We start from the raw sequence: 19,204 nt of genomic DNA on the forward strand, positions 1-19,204 counted from the left end.
GCAAAGAGAAGTGATGTTTGTGATGAAGGCTCTGTCACTGATGGCACATCTGCCATTATGGTGAGTCCACCATCACAGCAAATCACAGCAAATCTACAGCAAATCAGAGCAAATCTACAGCAAATCAGAGCAAATCTACAGCAAATCACAGCAAATCTACAGCAAATCACAGCAAATCAGAGCAAATCTACAGCAAATCACAGCAAATCTACAGCAAATCAGAGCAAATCTACAGCAAATCACAGCAAATCTACAGCAAATCACAGCAAATCTACAGCAAATCACAGCAAATCAGAGCAAATCTACAGCAAAGTCGCCAAGTGCTGCTCATGGGGGAATTGTTGGTTCTCTGTAGATAAAGAGTTTGGTCTGTACCAGCTCTATATGGAAAGTGTCCTGAGACAACTTCTGTTGTGATTTGGCGCTATACAAATAAAACTGAATTGAATTGAATTGAATCACAGCAAATCGCAGCACTGCAGTAGTACAGCAGCAGCCTGCTGAACTCAGGTCAGTTCACTCTGCTCGTCTCACTCACTGGTGATCTCTGGAGCTGCTGTGTGTCTGATGTTCCCTCCACACTGCTGCAGGTGACACAGGTGTGCTGATGGAGGAAGGTGCCATGTTTGATTGGACCACAGGTGTGCTCGTAGGCAGCGCTAAGAGGCTAGGGGAAGCTTAGCTTCCCCAAAATTGTCACAAAAAATAAAATAAGATCATAAAATTAGATTTTTTTATTTTGCATTCAGCACAGCAAAAACGAGTAGAGAATAAAAGGAATCATTCTGCTGCATCTCAGTTCAATGAACATAAGCAATAATATGTGTATCTGCCTATGGGTAAAGCCTCTTTCTTGTCCCATAGCTTCCCCATTCCTCTGCCCTAGCGCCACCTATGGGTGTGCTGATGGTGGAAGGTGCCATGTTTGATTGGACCACAGGTGAGGTCACCTTGCTGAGGAAAGTTTGGGGGTTTATTAAAGGTGTTTGATGTTTCAAAGGTCAGGTCGGTCATTACAGGTACATCTGATCTGACCTGACCTGACCTGACCTGACCTGACCTGATCTGACCTGACCTGACCTGACCTGACCTGACCTGACCTGACCTGATCTGACCTGATCTGACCTGACCTGACCTGACCTGACCTGATCTGACCTGATCTGACCTGACCTGACCTGACCTGACCTGACCTGACCTGATCTGACCTGATCTGACCTGACCTGACCTGATCTGAAGAAACACAGTTGCAGCCTTCAGATTGTGAGATGTTTGTGTTCTATTGTCCAGTGTCCACGTCACGTGACTGTCAGTCTGTGTGTGAGGACAAACAGAAATGGAGGACGTGGTTCCTCTGGGTGGTGACGCAGCGCTGAAGCGTCTTCTTGACGGCGCTGTGTCTTCTGCCTTCAGCTCAGTCAAGTTTACTTTTAATGCAGAAACCAAAAATAACCAAGTGCATTTAAAAAAATCTGAAATGAATAAACTTTATTGAACATTAACACTAACGCTCAGTATGATACAATATTTGTAAAGAACTTAAAACACAGACAGTTACATGGTCGGTAAAAAGACAGAAAATGACAGAAGAACACAAACATTTAGACAAAAGCAACGATTTCTGTCTTTGGATGGACTACGTCCTCCTTCAGACACCAAACGTCCGTCCGACGTCTCCGACCATCAAAGAGTCAAACTGAGTTTTAGGTGTTCGTCGCAGACTTGAAGCTCTGCCCTGACTTTGATCACAGCAGCATCTGCTGGACGTTAGAGGAACTGCAGCTCTGAGGCTGCTGACTGGACCAGATCAGACCAGCTTCATCTCTGGGTGAAGAGGGCTCCCAGCGTGATCCCAGCTGCTCCCAGTACAGCCAGTCCAAACACTGTCCTCAGGGACCAGAAACTGGCCGCAGGTCTTGACTCACCGTACAACTCCACAAAGGCATCCTGGGAAATGAGAGAGACAGAGAGCAGAGACAGGAACTCTTTGTCTTTAACAGTAGACAGATAGAACAAGCCTGTCCTTCAGCTCAGGACGTGACACTGGATGTTGGACTGGATGCTCACTCAGACGTCTCTGTCTTACAGTGTGATCTCAAATAGAAGCCTGTCTCAAATAAAGGCCGGGGCAGAACACTGACCTGAGGTCAGTAAACTGCTGCTTATTTAATATTTAAGAGTCACTGTGTCACGTTCAGCACTTCATCTGTTCACTCACTGCTTCACTAACATTCAATACACCCCCATCACAGCGTGTGTGTTCGTGTGTGTGTGTGTGCTATTTACTATGTGAGAGAGCAGTTGAGTGTTAACGAGGACATTTTGGGTTCTTTCCCTGTGTGTGTGTGTGTGTGTGTGTGTGTGTGTGTGTGTGTGTGTGTGAAGGACGTTTTGGACAGACCTTCATCAAACTGTCCTTTATGACGTCGACAGTCGAATCAACATCTAAAAAACCTACTTACATATGCAGTAAGGCCACAGGTAAGGCCACAGGTAAGGTCACAGGTAAGGCCACACGTGAGGCCACAGGTGAGGCCACAGGTGAGGCCACAGGGAAGGTCACAGGTAAGGTCACAGGTGAGGCCACAGGTAAGGCCACAGGTAAGGCCACAGGTGAGGCCACAGGTAAGGTCACAGGTAAGGTCACAGGTAAGGCCCAGGTGAGGCCACAGGTAAGGCCACAGGTAAGGTCTCAGGTAAGGTCACAGGTAAGGCCACAGGTAAGGTCACAGGTAAGGTCACAGGTAAGGCCACAGGTGAGGCCACAGGTAAGGCCACAGGTAAGGCCACAGGTAAGGCCACAGGTAAGGTCTCAGGTAAGGTCACAGGTGAGGTCACAGGTAAGGCCACAGGTGAGGCCACATTGAAGGTCACAGGTAAGGTCACAGGTGAGGCCACAGGGAAGGTCACAGGTGAGGCCACAGGTGAGGCCACAGGGAAGGTCACAGGTAAGGTCACAGGTGAGGCCACAGGTGAGGCCACAGGTGAGGCCACAGGTAAGGTCACAGGTAAGGTCACAGGTAAGGCCACAGGTAAGGTCACAGGTAAGGTCTCAGGTAAGGTCACAGGTAAGGCCCAGGTGAGGCCACAGGTAAGGCCACAGGTAAGGTCTCAGGTAAGGTCACAGGTAAGGCCACAGGTAAGGTCTCAGGTAAGGTCACAGGTAAGGCCACAGGTGAGGCCACAGGTAAGGCCACAGGTAAGGCCACAGGTAAGGTCTCAGGTAAGGTCACAGGTAAGGTCACAGGTAAGGCCACAGGTGAGGCCACAGGGAAGGTCACAGGTAAGGTCACAGGTGAGGCCACAGGTAAGGCCACAGGTGAGGCCACAGGGAAGGTCACAGGTAAGGTCACAGGTGAGGCCACAGGTGAGGCCACAGGTAAGGTCACAGGTAAGGTCACAGGTAAGGCCACAGGTAAGGCCACAGGTAAGGTCTCAGGTAAGGTCACAGGTAAGGCCACAGGTGAGGCCACAGGTAAGGCCACAGGTAAGGCCACAGGTAAGGCTGGAGACGATGTTGTCATAGACAGCAAGCAGATTCTCACCAGAAGTTTTGAAAGATATTTAGAATTTTCTAAAAATACATCAGTTAGAAAACACCTCATGCACACACACACACACACACACACACACACACACACACACACACACACACACACACACACACACTGCTCTGCCTCTATCTGAACATCTCAGTGGAAAATTTTGTGACTGAATTCTGAGAAAGCAGCTCAGCTCACCACCGCCTGAGTTCACAGAGCTAACTACACACGCACACACACACACACACACACACACACACACACACACACACACACACACACACACACACACACACACACACACACACAGAGCTTCACCTGTGTGTGTGTGTGTGTGTGTGTGTGTGTGTGTGTGTGTGTGTTGTCTTTAGGTGCTTCAGGTATTCAGGTGTTATATGAACTGTTTCTACAGAAACAGTCTGTCAGCTGATCTGAAGCCTGGAGCGGAAACTCAACCACACCGATTACCTGGAAAGATATTTCTAGGTAATACCACACACACACACACACACACACACACACACACACACACACACACACACACACACGTAACCGCATGGACACACACACACACACGCACACACACACACACACACACACACACGTAACCGCATGGACACACACACACACACACACACACACACACACACACACACACACACACGTAACCGCATGGACACACACACACACACACACACACACACACACACACACACACACACACACACACACACACACACACACATCTTATCAGGCAGGAGATTAAGCTGAAGGAAACCACAGCGACAGGAGGGAACAGAAATAGAAAGTGAAAGATTGTCTGTGCTGTGTTCAGGGTCTGTCTCACACACACACACACACACACACACACACACACACACACACACACACACACACACACACACACACACACACACACACACACACACACACACAGCTGACCTGAGGTGTGTGCATCCAGCCCATCCTGGACCAGGTCTGACTGACAGCAGCTGAGAACATGAAGGTCACATGATGCATCGTCTGTCAGCCAATTGGAAAGCAGCCGATGACAACATGAACGTGTCTGTCTGTCTGTATGTCTGTCTGTCTGTCTGTCTGTCTGTCTGTCTGTCTGTGTATCTGTCTGTCTGTCTGTCTGTCTGTCTGTCTGTCTGTCTGTCTGTCTGTCTGTCTTTTATCTGTCTGTGTGTCTTTCTGTCGTCCTCTCCAGGAAGTTTGGAACAAGTTTATCTTTCAAAAGGTTTTTCTAAAATTCTTTTTCTGGGATCATATAATATATGATAATCTGATCTAATCTGATCTGATGGAGAAACAGTTCCATGAGGCCCATCAAGGCCAACAGCTCACAAACATTTGATAAGTCCAATCATCTGTTTGACTCCATCGTTCATCGTCGTTTCCTGTCTTCATCACACACACACACACCAACGACACATGCACACGCACACACACACACACACACACACACACACACACACACACACACACACACACACACACACAGCTTCACTTGAGAAACGTGCTCTGTGTTTGTGTCTCAGTTTCAGTTCATGAAGACAATCTGTCAGATTCTGTCTGTCTGTCTGCGTATCTGTCCGTCATCCTCCAACAGTCACACACACACACACACACACACACACACACACACACACACACACACACACACACACAGTTTCTTTGCAGAGTTTTAGGGATTTTCTGCACTTTGCATATAATTTGCATTTGAACCAAAATACTTTTCTGTGTCTGCAGGGTCACATCTGAAACACACACACACACACACACACACACACACACACACACACACACACACACACACACACACACACACACACACACACAGACTTATGTCACACTGAGCCTCCACATGTTAATCTTATTGATTAGTTCTCATTGATCAGTCGCTCCGATAAACTGAAGTCCTCCAGAAGTGATTCCAGCGGGACACGTTCAGGACGTCCTCCATCAGTGTCCTTCATCCCTGAACTGTGTCACTGACTCCTGGAAGTACTGAAGGACCCCTGGAATCCCTTCAAGGATCTCCAAACCCCCATCAAACACCACAAGAGCCCTCTCAAGCCTCCTGGAAACCCACGAAGAACTTCTGGAACCCTGTCCTGGAAGACCTGCAGGGACCTCAGAAAGCCTTTCAGGCTGACGTGAGCTGACTTACTGGGACTAGAGGACTACTAGAGGAGTTCAAAGAATCAGGGCTTTGACCCCTGGACACTGAGGGAGGACCACAGAAGATCCTTTCAAGGACCCTTGAAGCTCTTTCAAACACTAGAATCTCAGATTATGAGACAATGAGGACAATGAATGAGCAAGGAAAGACGGAAGGAAACAAAGCGGGAAGGAAACAGGGAAAGAAAGGAGACAAGGACAGAAAGAAGGACTGAGAGAAGGGAGGACAGACAGAAGGAAAGGAGGACAGGTAACTGGACAGAAACCTTCAGACTGACGCTGAGGACAGTGGGACTGACGCAGAAAGGAATCATCGTCCTACCCATCCTCCGTTGTCCTCTATCCATCCCCGGAGCGGTGGCGAGTCCAGACTGTCCTCCATCCACGCAGCGATGTCGTCCACCTGCCAGGCCCCGCCCGTTCTGAGCACCTGTGTGCACAGAGCTCCGCCCAGCTCCATCATGGCCACGATCCGTCCCCAGTTCACCCCATCCCTGAACAGCTCGTCCCTGACCGCCGTCAGTCCTCGCCGTCTCGCAGCCGTTCCGCCTTCACACAGCAACAGCGCTGCCGCCTGCGCCGACAGGTCGCCATGGTAACGCCGCTCTAGCTCGTCACCGGCACACCTCAAGACCACCTGGAGCCTGGGCGGGGCCGAGCACAGGTCTACAGGGGACGGCCAATGAATGAGGAGAAGACAGGGGACACCATTAAACCAGGAGAGGACAGCTGAGACATCAGCAGCAGTACTGGTACTTCATTAGTTGCAATAATTCTTGTATAAGCGGTACTTGTACAAGCATTAGTAGTAGTCATACTTGTAGCAGTATTGGTGGAATCAGTAGTAGTGGAACATGTAGTAGTAGTTTTATTTAGAATACTTGTAGCTGGGAGTACTGTTGAAAGCAGTAACACTTGTAGTAGAACTACTAGCATTAGTGGAACTTGTGGTAGTAACTTTACTGTGGTGCTTTACTAGTAGAAGTACTTGTAGTGATTGTAGTAGTGGTGGTGGTACAAGGAGTAGGAGAAGTGCCAGGTCGGCGTGAAGCATCAGCCGTTGCCATGACAACACGGACCTCACCTTGCTCAGTATCTTTGCAAGCGGCTCCTCGGTGTGACGTCACTGTCCGCTCGGAATTCCATGACGCCGCTGACGCGGCCGCGACACCTGCGCGGCGCCAAGTCAGGCCGTGGTTGCGTAGCTTGTAGTGCAGGAAGTCCTCCACGATGTCCCGGATGTTGTAGGCGGCGGCCATCGCCCCCTACAGGCTGCCGGCCGTCACTGCCACACCTACGAACGTCAGAGCCGGTGAACGTCACACATGACTGATCCTCAAAGACGCTCGGATAGGAGCACGGATAGCACCTGATGACGTCATGTGGAAAAGGGTTACAGGTGATATCTGGACACAGTCCACAGGTGAGCCCCGCTAATCTGCTGGATTATGAGGGATTATTCAAAGTTATTCGGTTCAACTGAAAACACTGAAAAAAGTGAAACAAAAGGTTTTTCTGCGGGTCTGGACCTGAAGGTGAAGCTTCAGGTGATCAATCAAAGGCAACGATCGATAAATCCCCCTTCACTGCATCGATCCCCGATGCACTGACGCTGGAGTGAAGCGGCGAGGCTCATCCTGAAGAAGCGTTTCAGCTGTGAGGAAACAGGACGCGGACGAACAGACGGAAGCCGAGGAGCGGAAACAACCCGCTGCTGATCAGCGCAGATCGATAATCCACAGGACGAATCAATCCGAAGCTGAACGGCGGCGAAGACGAGATGGATCAACTCCGAGCGTGTCGCCCTCACTGACAGCGCACGTGCTGCACACGCGCGCGCGCGCACACACACCGGTGGTCACACCCCCTCAGTATGACTGCCGGGATTCCCCTTCAGCGCTGCGCTCCGCACCAAACTCCAGTCACAGAACGACCAGTTTAAGCGTTCACACTGACGATGATGATGATGACGATGATGATGATGACGATGAAGGCTTCTCTTTTCTCTGATGTGGAAATGTTCCGGATCTGTTCGGAACACTTCGGCTCTCATAAGAGAAGCGCGGTCACTTCCTCTTACGTCACACTCATTCATTCTTTCACTGCTGGGTGCGCGCACACGGGAGCGTGCACGTGTGAATGATCAAAGTGTTGTGTTTATTTGCAGTATCATTACAAGTAGAAGCCTGCCTGTCGCCTGGAATTATTATCAATAGTATGTACTAGTAGTAAGACTACTACTACTACTACTAGTAGTAGTAGTAGTAATAGTAGTAGTAGTAGTTGTGCTAGTAGTAGCCGATCCTAGGCTTGTACTGGCAGCAGTGGTATTGTAGTAGTAATGGCAGCAGTTCTTCTCGCAGTATAATTATGATTAGTAGCTGCTGTGTTTGGTAGTACCATTGGTAGTTGAGGTATAAGTATTTCTATAATTAGTAGTAGTATCAGTAGAATTTGTACTAGTGGCCTACATATACTTGGTAATAGTTGTTACAGTTGTAGTACTTAAAGTAGTAGTGCTTGCATTAACAGGAGTACAAGTTGCAGATCAGTATTTGTAGTACTTGAATCAGACATATTATTACCAGTATAAGTAGAATTAGTTTTAGTACTACTTATAGCAGAAATATAATTATAAACTGTAGTAGTGGTAACAGTAGTAGTAGTACTATTTGTATGAAAAGTATTGTTATCAAGTATTATTAAGTACTGTTTGTCAATAAAGTTTGTTTGAATGAAATGACAGCTGCAGCTGTGTGTGTTTGCTGCCACCTGCTGGATTCACTACTCAGTCACAACAACAACAACAACAACAACAACAACAACAACATAAGATCAGAATACTGCACATGCTGAGCTGACGGAGTACCTGAGGTACATTTTCCAGGTAATGTTTACTTCTTTCACTTCCGTTTTTTTACTGGAATGTTCCATTTCTCCAAACCCTGAAGACAAATGTGCCTTCAAACAGCAAGTACACACAAGTACTCACATACTCCACACAGTACTACAATCACACCTGCACATGCTCCTCCTCCTCCTCTCTGTGGCTCATTGTTCCAGAGCAGGTGCGCTGACCTGTGGGCCCTTACTGGATGGATCCTGACGTTCTGATTGGTCAGTGAGCGTTGTCTCAATGGACCCGCGGAGGGACGATGCGTTCAGGGTTCAGTCTAAAATCTGAGAAACTCTCAGCTTCTTCATCGAACACAGGAAGTGAACCGTGAGACACAGACGTGACAGACCGTAAACACACCAACCGACAGCTGCACCGACACATGAACGTGTTGTTGTTGCAGAGCTCGCCAGCAGGCGGCGGAGGTGAGCTGTGTTTTCACGGTGCAGCTGACGCCACGTGAACGCAGCATAGAAAGACACACACACACACACACACACACACACACACACACACACACACACACCTCCGGTTACCGGGGCCGTGTCAGATGTGTTTCTATTTTCTCCATCTTTCCCTCCGACCCGGAACTACTGACAGAGGACGAACCATCACAGACTCTCTTTCCGTCGCACGCAGCAGACTCCGCCTCGCGCTCTCCGCTCTGCGCCGAACGGTCACAACAACCGACCGCCGACCACCGTCCGCTCTGCGGACCAGACCGAGCCGGACCACAACATGTCCCTGCAGCTCCCCCCGTGCGTGATAGACTGCGGGACCGGGTAAGCTCGCGAGCACAAACACACACACACATACACACACACACATACACACACACACACACACACACACACACACACACACACACACACACTCGCGCATGGATGCACACACTGTAATGACTGTGACGTCATATGCAGCGAGATGTTAGTGCGTTTGTGAACATCATCGTGTAGAGCTGTGCGTGAGTGCGCGCGCGTCTGTGTGTATCAGTGTGTGTGCGCGCACGCGTGTTTGTTGCATTGCATTAAAGGAGCAGTTCACACAAAATCACAATGGAAAAAATTAACATCAACAACAGCGAACAGTGATACTGATCAACAGTATATGTAGTTTGTAGTTCACCTGTAAAGTTTCAGAGGTCTTCAGGTGTTGAACCAGCGTGAAAACATGAGTAATGAATCAATGAAAGCCCATCTGTCACTGCGTGTTACTGTGTGTTACTGTGTGTTACTGTCTCTTACTGTGTGTTACTGTGTGTTGTTGTCTGTTTCTGTTACTGAGTGTTACCGTGTGTTACTGTGTGTTACTGAGTGTTACTGTGTGTTACTGTCTCTTACTGTGTGTTACTGTGTGTTGTTGTCTGTTTCTGTTACTGTGTGTTACTGAGTGTTACTGTGTGTTACTGTCTCTTGCTGTGTGTTACTGTGTGTTGTCGTCTGTTTCTGTTACTGTGTGTTACTGAGTGTTACTGTGTGTTACTGTGTGTTACTGTCTCTTACTGTGTGTTACTGTGTGTTGTTGTCTGTTTCTGTTACTGTGTGTTACTGAGTGTTGCTGTCTGTTACTGTGTGTTACTGTCTGTTTCTGTGTGTTACTGTGTGTTGCTGTCTGCTACTGTGTGTTACTGTGTGTCACTGTCTGTTACTGTGTGTTACTGTGTGTTGCTGTCTGTTTCTGTTACTGTGTGTTACTGTGTGTTGCTGTCTGCTACTGTGTGTTACTGTGTGTTACTGTCTGTTACTGTGTGTTGCTGTCTGTTTCTGTTACTGTGTGTTACTGAGTGTTGCTGTCTGTTACTGTGTGTTACTGTGTGTTACTGAGTGTTATTGTCTGTTACTGTGTGTTGCTGTCTGTTTCTCTGACTGTGTGTTACTGAGTGTTGCTGTCTGTTACTGTGTGTTACTGTCTGTTACTGTGTGTTGCTGTCTGTTTCTGTTACCGTCTGTTACAGTGTTATTGTCTGTTACTGTGTGTTACCGTCTGTTACTGTGTGTTATTGTGTGTTACTGTCTGTTACTACTTGTTACTGTCTGTTACTGTGTGTTACTGCGTGTTACTGTCTGTTACTGAGTGTTACTGTCTGTTACTGCGCGTTACTGTCTGTTATTACGTGTTACTGTTTGTTACTGTGTGTTACTGCGTGTTACTGTCTGTTACTGCCTGTTACTGCGTGTTACTGTGTGTTACTGTCTGTTACTGTGTGTTTCTGTCTGTTACTATGTGTTACTGCGTGTTACTGTCTGTTACTGCGTGTTACTGTGTGTTACTGTCTGTTACTACATGTTACTGTCTGTTACTGTCTGTTACTGTGTGTTACTGAGTGTTACTGTCTGTTACTGTCTGTTACTGCATGTTACTGTCTGTTACTGTCTTTTACTGAGTGTTACTCTCTGTTACTGCGTGTTACTGTCTGTTACTGAGTGTTACTTTGTGTTACTGCGTGTTACTGTGTGTTACTGTCTTTTACTGTCTGTTACTGTGTGTTACTGTGTGTTTCTGTCTGTTACTGAGTGTTACTGAGTGTTACACTCTGTTACTATGCGTTACTGTCTGTTACTGCATGTTAATGTCTGTCACTGCGTGTTTCCGTCTGTTGCTCTGCCTGTTAATGTACTCAGAAACACTTCACAGCTGCGTTACAGTCAGTTTATCTCCAGCTGAAGTGAGTATTTGTGTGTACTTTTGTGTGTACTTCAGGCTCACTGAGATGAATTCAAACGACGTTCGACTCACACACATGCTGTCCTCTCTCAGAGTCATCAGGTGTCCCATTGTCGTCCGTGTGTTTGATGGACAGCATCAGGAGCTGATCTGTGATCAGCGTGCGGTCTATTCTGGTCTGAATGTCTGAATGTAGGACAGCTGCAGGAATTAGAGCAGGAGCTGCAGCCTGCAGAAACACAGACGCTAAAGTCCTCAGTTATCAGCACAAGACTCATCCTACAGGGACACTTTGGAGACAAAGAGGACGCATCTGGAGGAAGACAGGGATGAAATGACAGCCCAGCCCCCTGCCCATGTATAGAAGCTCCACAGATCAGAGCATCAGAGGGAGTTTTTGAACAGTGTGAACACATTGTCGTTCTCGTCATTTCGTGCTCTGGTCTACTGAGCTGCCGCCATATTTGCTGCCCTGCGGGTTTCCTCAGGTTAGCATGTGTGTGTCTGCAGGTACAGGTGAGATGAAGCTGTGAGTCTGAAGGTTCATCCTGCAGGACCTCACATGTATTTTATCAGCATCGTGCTGCTCTGCCGTCTGAGTGCTCTGTAGTGGAACCCGCTGGACTGACGGCCCTCTGACTCAGAGGTCCCTGTAATGAGCTGTACCCTCCGCGGTGCTGGACCTGGATCTAGACCTGTTCTTCACTGTCTCTGTCTCTGCCTCTGCCTGCAGGTACACAAAGATCGGCTATGCTGGGAACACAGAGCCGCAGTTCATCATGCCATCCTGTAAGCATCTCTGAACATCTGCACACTCTGCACACTCTGAACATCTGCACCGTCACTCTGGAACAATGACTGTAGAAGCAGAAAAGGCAGAAACCAAAGCCTGTTTTCATCAGAGTGAGCTGTGTTCACTCACTTAAACACAATTGGCTGAAAGGCTCATTCAGCTCCTGTGCTTTGACACACCTTGACGGAGCAGACTAAACCATCTGCAGCTCTTAGAGGGGGGTGGGCTTCCAGCAGGTTCCAACATGAGCATGGTGTGTGTGTGTGTGTGTGTGTGTGTGTGTGTGTGTGTGTGTGTGTGTGTGTGTGTGTGTGTGTGTGTGTGTGTGTGTGTGTGTGTGTGTGTGTGTGTGTGTGAATCTGGATCAGGTGTCGCCATTAAGGAGTCGGCCAGCGTGGGAGAGCAGGCTCAGAGGAGGCTCGTACGAGGAGTGGACGACCTGGACTTCTACATCGGAGATGAAGCCATAGACAAACCCAACTATGCAACCAAGGTAGGAGGAGAGGAGGAGGAGCAGAGGAGGAAGAGTAGAGGAGTACAAAGAAGGAGGAGGAGGAGAGGAGGAAGAGGAGAGGAAGGGAGGAGGAGACAGACAGAATGAAAGATGGCGTCATGGTGACGTTTTTCTGGCTGTGTGTTTGTTCTTCATTGGACGTCAGAATGAGCACCTGAGGACACCTGAGGACCAGGACAGGAAGTTAAATATGCTTTACGTTTCACGCAGTTAGCCGATCACAAGTGGCGCAGGTGGAGTCGCAGGCTCTTGGGTGTGTGTGTGTTGTGTTTAGTCACTGTGTGAGCTGTGGTCTCCTGTCTGTGTGTGTGTGTGTGCGTGTGTGTGTGTGTGTGTGTTTGTGTGTGTGTGTGTGTGTGTGTGTGTGTGCAGTGGCCCATCCGTCACGGCATGGTGGAGGACTGGGACCTGATGGAGAAGTTCATGGAGCAGATCATCTTCAAATACCTACGAGCTGAGCCTGAAGACCACAGCTTCCTCATGGTGGGTCTCCACCTGATGCTCACAACAGGCAGCCAATGAGAGAGCAGGGTTCTCTGTCCTGTGTTGTAATGTGTGTGTGTGTGTGTGTGTGTGTGTGTGTGTGTGTGTGCGTGCGCGCAGACAGAGCCTCCTCTCAACACTCCAGAGAACAGAGAGTACCTGGCAGAGATCATGTTCGAGACCTTCAACATACCTGGACTCTACATCGCGGTGCAGGTGAGACACATGGACAGACAGGCAGACAAGTGAGACACACAGACAGGTGAGACACACAGGTGGTGCAATGAAATAAAGTGTCTCCCTCCGTCAGGCTGTGCTGGCATTGGCAGCGTCCTGGACGTCTCGGCAGGTCGGACAAAGAACTCTGACAGGCATCGTCATCGACAGCGGAGACGGAGTCACACACGTCATCCCTGTGGTGAGACACACACACACACACACACACACACACGATACTTTAAACATGCTGGCTGCTGTTTCGAGCCTCAGTGCTCACTGATTGGTCGGTGTGGCTGTTTGTCTCAGGCTGAGGGCTACGTGATTGGCAGTTGTATAAAGCACATCCCCATCGCGGGGCGGGACATCACCTTCTTCATCCAACAGCTGCTCAGAGACAGAGAGGTGGGGATTCCTCCAGAGCAGTCGCTGGAGACCGCCAAGGCCGTCAAGGTACTGAACTCCTCCTCCTCTACTCCTCCTCTACTGCTCCTCCTCTATACATATACTCTTCTTCTTGTCCTCTACTGCTCCTCTTCTTCCCGTGTTACTCCTCTACTCTCCATCCCACACTACTCCTCAACGCTACCCTTCTACTCCTCCTCGTCTTGTCCTCCTCCCCTCCTCCTCCTTATTCCTGTGTGTGTGTTTCTGTGTGTAGGAGCGTTACTGTTACATCTGCCCGGACATCGTCAAAGAGTTCACTAAGTACGACTCGGACCCGGGGAAATGGATCAAACAGTACCGCGGGGTCAACGCCGTCAGTAAGACCGCCTTCCACATCGACGTGGGCTACGAGCGCTTCCTGGGCCCGGAGATCTTCTTCCACCCCGAGGTAACGGCACTCCGCCATTCGGCCTCTTTAGCTCCCTCTTTGGGCTCCACAGCACGTCTCCCGTCCGGTTTGGCCTCAGAGTTTCCAGCGGCGTCTGTTTTCATCTGAGATTCAGGTGGACGTTGTGTTGTCTTCAGCTGCCGCCGACCATCGAGGAGGAACCTGCGACTCCTGATCCAATGACCAGTGTAGCTGGATGAAGCAGCAGCTGCTTCATAAACTGGTCCTAGGTCAGCTGTCTGGCCTTACATGACCTTTCAGGTCTTTGTGTTGTTGCTGTTGTCTTTTTAAGTCCTGGTTTTTGGAGCGTTGAGCTCCTTCATCATGTAAGTGTGAAATATCAGCTGTCAATCAATCAATAATGATCAATTCAAATATCAGCTCTGTGGAATGGAAATGTGTGTTTTCCAGTTCGCTAACCCAGACTTCATGCAGCCGATCTCTGACGTCGTGGACGAGGTCATTCAGAGCTGTCCAATCGATGTGAGGAGGCCGCTCTACAAGGTAACTCACCTGAGTACACCAGAGTATACCTGAGTACACCAAAGTACACCAGAGTATACCTGAGTACACCTGAGTACACCAGAGTATACCTGAGTACACCTGAGTACAGCAGAGTATACCTGAGTACACCAGAGTATACCTGAGTACACCTGAGTACAGCAGAGTACACCTGGTTACACCTGAGTACACCAGAGTACACCAGAGTATACCTGAGCACACCAGAGTATACCTGAGTACACCAGAGTACACCTGAGTATACCTGAGTACACCAGAGTACACCAGAGTATACCTGAGTACACCAGAGTATACCTGAGTACACCAGAGTACACCTGAGTATACCTGAGTACACCAGAGTACACCAGAGTATACCTGAGTACACCAGAGTACACCTGAGTATACCTGAGTACACCAGAGTATACCTGAGTACACCAGAGTACACCTGAGTATACCTGAGTACACCAGAGTATACCTGAGTACACCAGAGTACACCTGAGCATGAGTCATGAAAAGAAAACACAGATTTCAGATTTTGTTAATTGAAAGTTGGTGTTTGTGTGTGTGTGTGTGTGTGTGTGTGTGTGCGTGTGTGTGCGTGTGTGTGTATGTGTGCGCGTGTGTGTGTGCGCACGTGTGTGTGCGTGTGTGTGCGCGTGTGTGTGCGCGTGTGTGTGCGCGTGTGTGTGCGCGTGTGTGTGCGTGTGTGTGTGCGCGTGTGTGTGCGCGTGTGTGTGCGTGTGTGTGTGTGTGTGTGTGTGCGCGTGTGTGTGCGCGTGTGTGTGCGCGTGTGTGTGCGTGTGTGCGTCAGAACATCGTGCTCTCTGGAGGATCCACCATGTTCAGAGATTTTGGCCGGCGGCTGCAGAGAGACCTGAAGAGAGTCGTGGACGCTCGACTGAAACTGAGTGAAGAACTCAGTGGAGGACGGATAAAGGTCAGACAGACAGACAGACACAGAGAAACGGACAGAGAGACAGGGAGACAGACAGACGGAGAGAGACAGAGACAGACAGAGAGAGAGAGACAGACAGACAGAGAGAGACAGCGAGAGAGGCAGACAGAGACAGACAGACAGACAGACAGACAGACAGAGACAGACAGAGAGACAGGGAGAGAAACAGAAAAACAGACAGAGAGACAGGGAGACATAGCGAGAGAGACAGACAGACACACAGACAGAGGGACAGACAGACAGAGAGACATTTGACTGATTTTCTTTGCTTGCAGCCGAAGCCGATGGAGGTCCAGGTCGTCTCTCATCACATGCAGCGCTACGCCGTTTGGTTTGGAGGCTCCATGCTGGCGTCCACGGTAACCACACACACATTTATACTTGTATACACGAGAGGACATGAGAGGACATGAGAGGACCCTGATCCTGATCTGAACCCAAACCTGGTTCTGACCTGAACCAGGAAACCAAAATGTCCTCCCTTTATAAAAATGTCCTCACTTCATCAAAATGTCCTCACTCTTTCAGGTCTAAAAGTCAAATCAGCACAGTCCTCACAAAGATGGACAGTTTGTTTGTTTGTTTGTTGTTTGTGTTTGCAGCCGGAGTTTCTTCAGGTGTGTCACTCTAAGAAGGACTACGATGAGATCGGCCCCAGCATCTGTCGACACAACCCCGTCTTCGGCATCATGTCCTGATGACGCTGGCAGCTACAGACGGCTAGCCTGTTAGCCTATCGTGTTGTTAGCCTGTTGACCTTTCAGCCTGCTGTCCACTAGATAGCCAGCCAGCTAGCCCATTAGCCTGTGGGCTTAGCAGCTTGCTGACCTGTTTACCTGCTATCTGCTAGCCACCAGCCACTTAGCCAACAGCCCATTAATCTCTTGCCCCTTTCAGTTTTTAGCCCACTACGCTACTAGACTGTTAGCAGGCCAGCTCAGTCTCATCAGGCACATGGAGGTCTGGAGAAGCTGAAGCACAAAACTTAGACTTTGACTTTGATGTCTCTCACCCAAAAAGCCACCAGATAAGTTTTTTCCATCTGACATTTAAAGGCTTCGTGAAGACTTCTCCAGACCTCGAGATGAGATGTAGCTAGCTGACAGTCTGCTAGCTGCTAGTCTGTTAGCCATCCTCCAAAACGTAGCACTGCTGAGCTGTCGGCCTGTCTGAACGTCTTGTTTCTGAGCTGGATGAACGATGAGGACTGAAAGGTGTGTTTGACGATTCAAAGCCAAGGACCAGATCCTGCTTCTTCCTTCGGTGTTTCAGCGACCGTCTCTTTCCTCGTGTTTCCTACGCTGCGACAGTCACTTCATCTTCGTTATGTGTGTGAATAAATGGACAGAGCTGCTGTCAAGTCAGTCCGCAGCATGTTAGCGTGTTAGCTGTTGTCATGACTGAGTGAGATTTCATACAGCTACAAGCTAAATCAGTTTAATCTCATGAAGACTAAAAGCACGAATCGTTCCCGTGGAATCGATATTATTGACACCTGAGTCTCAGTGATGTCCGTTGTCTCTACACTTTGGTGAAAGGGACGAGGATGAGCAATGTCTCTGACAGCGATGGCTGTTTGTCATTCAGATGAATGTGTCCGTCCAGCTCGTCCTCACCAGAAAGACAACCATTTAGCTTGTCTGTGCCAACGCTTTATTATGACCCATATTCACGTTTATCGCGAGGTGGCGCCCCCTAATGGCTGTAGTAATTATGACAGGAGCAAAGGAGGAGGTCAGGTGACATAGCATAAAGAGACAGGAAGTCCACATACGGAGGACAGTGGGATGGATGGCTGGATCAAATCAACACAGACTGCTAACCGAAAGTTAGCATTGACGTATTTTAACTGACGTAACATTACGTCACTTTTAGCTTTATTGGCTGTATTTTTGTTACTTTAGATACGATCAATCGATCGATCAATCAATCAATCAATCAATCAATCAATCAATCAATCAATCAGATCCATAAGAGCATCACCTCAGAGGTCACGCAGCATCACGAGTTAAAGCTGAACAGCACAAACTCCAGAAAGGAAAAGGCACAAACATGAAGTTTTCACTTCCTGTCAAACTCTGGGCAGCAGAGCTTCGATTGGCCGTCTCCACTGAAGGACATCAGAGTGTTTTCCTGCTGTGTGACGTTCAGGTTGGCAGTGAGCTGAGAGCCGCAGGTGCTTTCATGACATGTTCGGATTTATTTCTGTTGTTTCGCTCATAAAGACTCACTGAGCTGCAGGAAAAATGCTCCTCTTCAAACATGATGTGACCCTGACTGACGAGCTGTCAACAGCTGTGTGTGTGTGTGTGTGTGTGTGTGTGTGTGTGTGTGTGTGTGTGTGTGTGTGTGGTGTTTCAGTGTTTTACAGCCTGTATCATAAACTGCTGCATTCAGAGTGTTTATATTTGTAAGACCACAGAGGAGAACTAACAGATCAATATATTATATAGACACATAGATTCATATATACTTCATGCTGAATGCTCAGAGCGCGCTGAGGCAGCTAACTGCTCCAGGATCAGGTCAAAACCACAAGTGACACCGTCAGCTGGCCGTGGTGCGTTCAGGTACAGTCGTGTGAAGACAAAAGGCTGGAGATGTTCTGTCGTCATTAGAAGTTAGTGACTAGATGTTCTCAGCAGCTGGCGGCGTAATCTGCTGAACGGCCAATCAGGAGCAGCGGTGTGACGGATCACTACAGGCTGGTGTCGTGTGGGATCAGGCTGATAGCTGATTGGCTCCCTGCAGGTTTAGGACTCCACTCAGAGCTCTGGACAGGCCTGATTTGACCACGCACATGTGATTCAGGGCTGCTGACCTGCGACATGTGACACAGCTCCACCAGGTGCTCCCTTCACACCTGCTGCTCATACCAGCTGTGCAGGTGTGTGCTGTGTGTGTGACAAATGTGTTGATTATCTCACGTGAACAGCTGACCGTGTTCACAGGTGAGCTTGTGGTTTGGACCTGAGCTGAGTGTGTAAGAGACATCCCAGACGTTTGGTTGGTCTGCTGACGTCCACACAGCTGCAGTGAAATCATGTTTCAGACTGAGTGAATGTTAATGATCTGTGGTTTGATACTGAGCTGCTGTCAATAAACACTCACCTGCAACACCTTCCGTCTCTGCTCTGACAGTAATGATGGGTCGTGGTGGAAATGAACAGGAACATAAAAACACAGTCATTTCATTTCAAAGTAAAAGCACAGAGCTGACTCTGGAGGAGGATTTCATTTCAGATTAAAAGATGAATCATGACAGCTTCAATCATCAGACTGATGACTGGAGTTCACACCTGAGGCAGGTGAGACCCAGACAGTGCTTTAAAGGTGATGGTTCGTCCTGCTTTACAGGTGTCACACAAGCACTGTTTCTGCAGAGAGGACGTCCAGTTCTGTCTGTGTGGACAGACACATGGACACTGTGTGATGCTTGTGTCATAAAGGGGGAAAACAACTGAACCTCTGTTACATGGATGGATTATTGTTATTGTTATTATTACGGAAAAAAACTACTCTGATATGATGACATCAAAAAAGACAATGAAGAAGAAGAAGAAGAAGTAACACGAAGCAGAGGACGCAGAAGAGGAAGATGGCGTCCTGCCTCCTCCGGGCCGC

General features: G+C 48.7%; 2 protein-coding genes across 2 annotated transcripts; one reads left to right on the forward strand and one right to left on the reverse strand.

The window, feature by feature from the left end:
- Nucleotides 1–1,570: 1,570 nt before the first annotated feature.
- On the reverse strand, nt 1,571–8,984 carry LOC139347155 (apoptosis regulator Bcl-2-like). The gene is made up of 4 exons (XM_070986642.1): nt 8,805–8,984; nt 6,811–7,020; nt 6,049–6,392; nt 1,571–1,944 (listed from the first exon to the last, which is right to left on the reverse strand). Exons 2-4 carry the CDS (start codon nt 6,983–6,985, stop codon nt 1,816–1,818), a joined length of 648 nt encoding a protein of 215 aa, XP_070842743.1. The 5' UTR covers nt 6,986–7,020; nt 8,805–8,984; the 3' UTR covers nt 1,571–1,815.
- A 69-nt stretch (nt 8,985–9,053) lies between these two features.
- actr3b (actin related protein 3B) lies at nt 9,054–18,986 on the forward strand. The gene is made up of 12 exons (XM_070986637.1): nt 9,054–9,404; nt 12,020–12,075; nt 12,448–12,572; nt 12,966–13,076; nt 13,197–13,292; nt 13,387–13,494; nt 13,602–13,745; nt 13,954–14,127; nt 14,539–14,631; nt 15,437–15,562; nt 15,856–15,939; nt 16,183–18,986. Exons 1-12 carry the CDS (start codon nt 9,361–9,363, stop codon nt 16,276–16,278), a joined length of 1,257 nt encoding a protein of 418 aa, XP_070842738.1. The 5' UTR covers nt 9,054–9,360; the 3' UTR covers nt 16,279–18,986.
- Nucleotides 18,987–19,204: the final 218 nt, after the last annotated feature.

Source organism: Chaetodon trifascialis, chromosome 18, assembly GCF_039877785.1.
Source record: "Chaetodon trifascialis isolate fChaTrf1 chromosome 18, fChaTrf1.hap1, whole genome shotgun sequence".
Lineage (NCBI taxonomy): Eukaryota > Metazoa > Chordata > Actinopteri > Chaetodontiformes > Chaetodontidae > Chaetodon > Chaetodon trifascialis.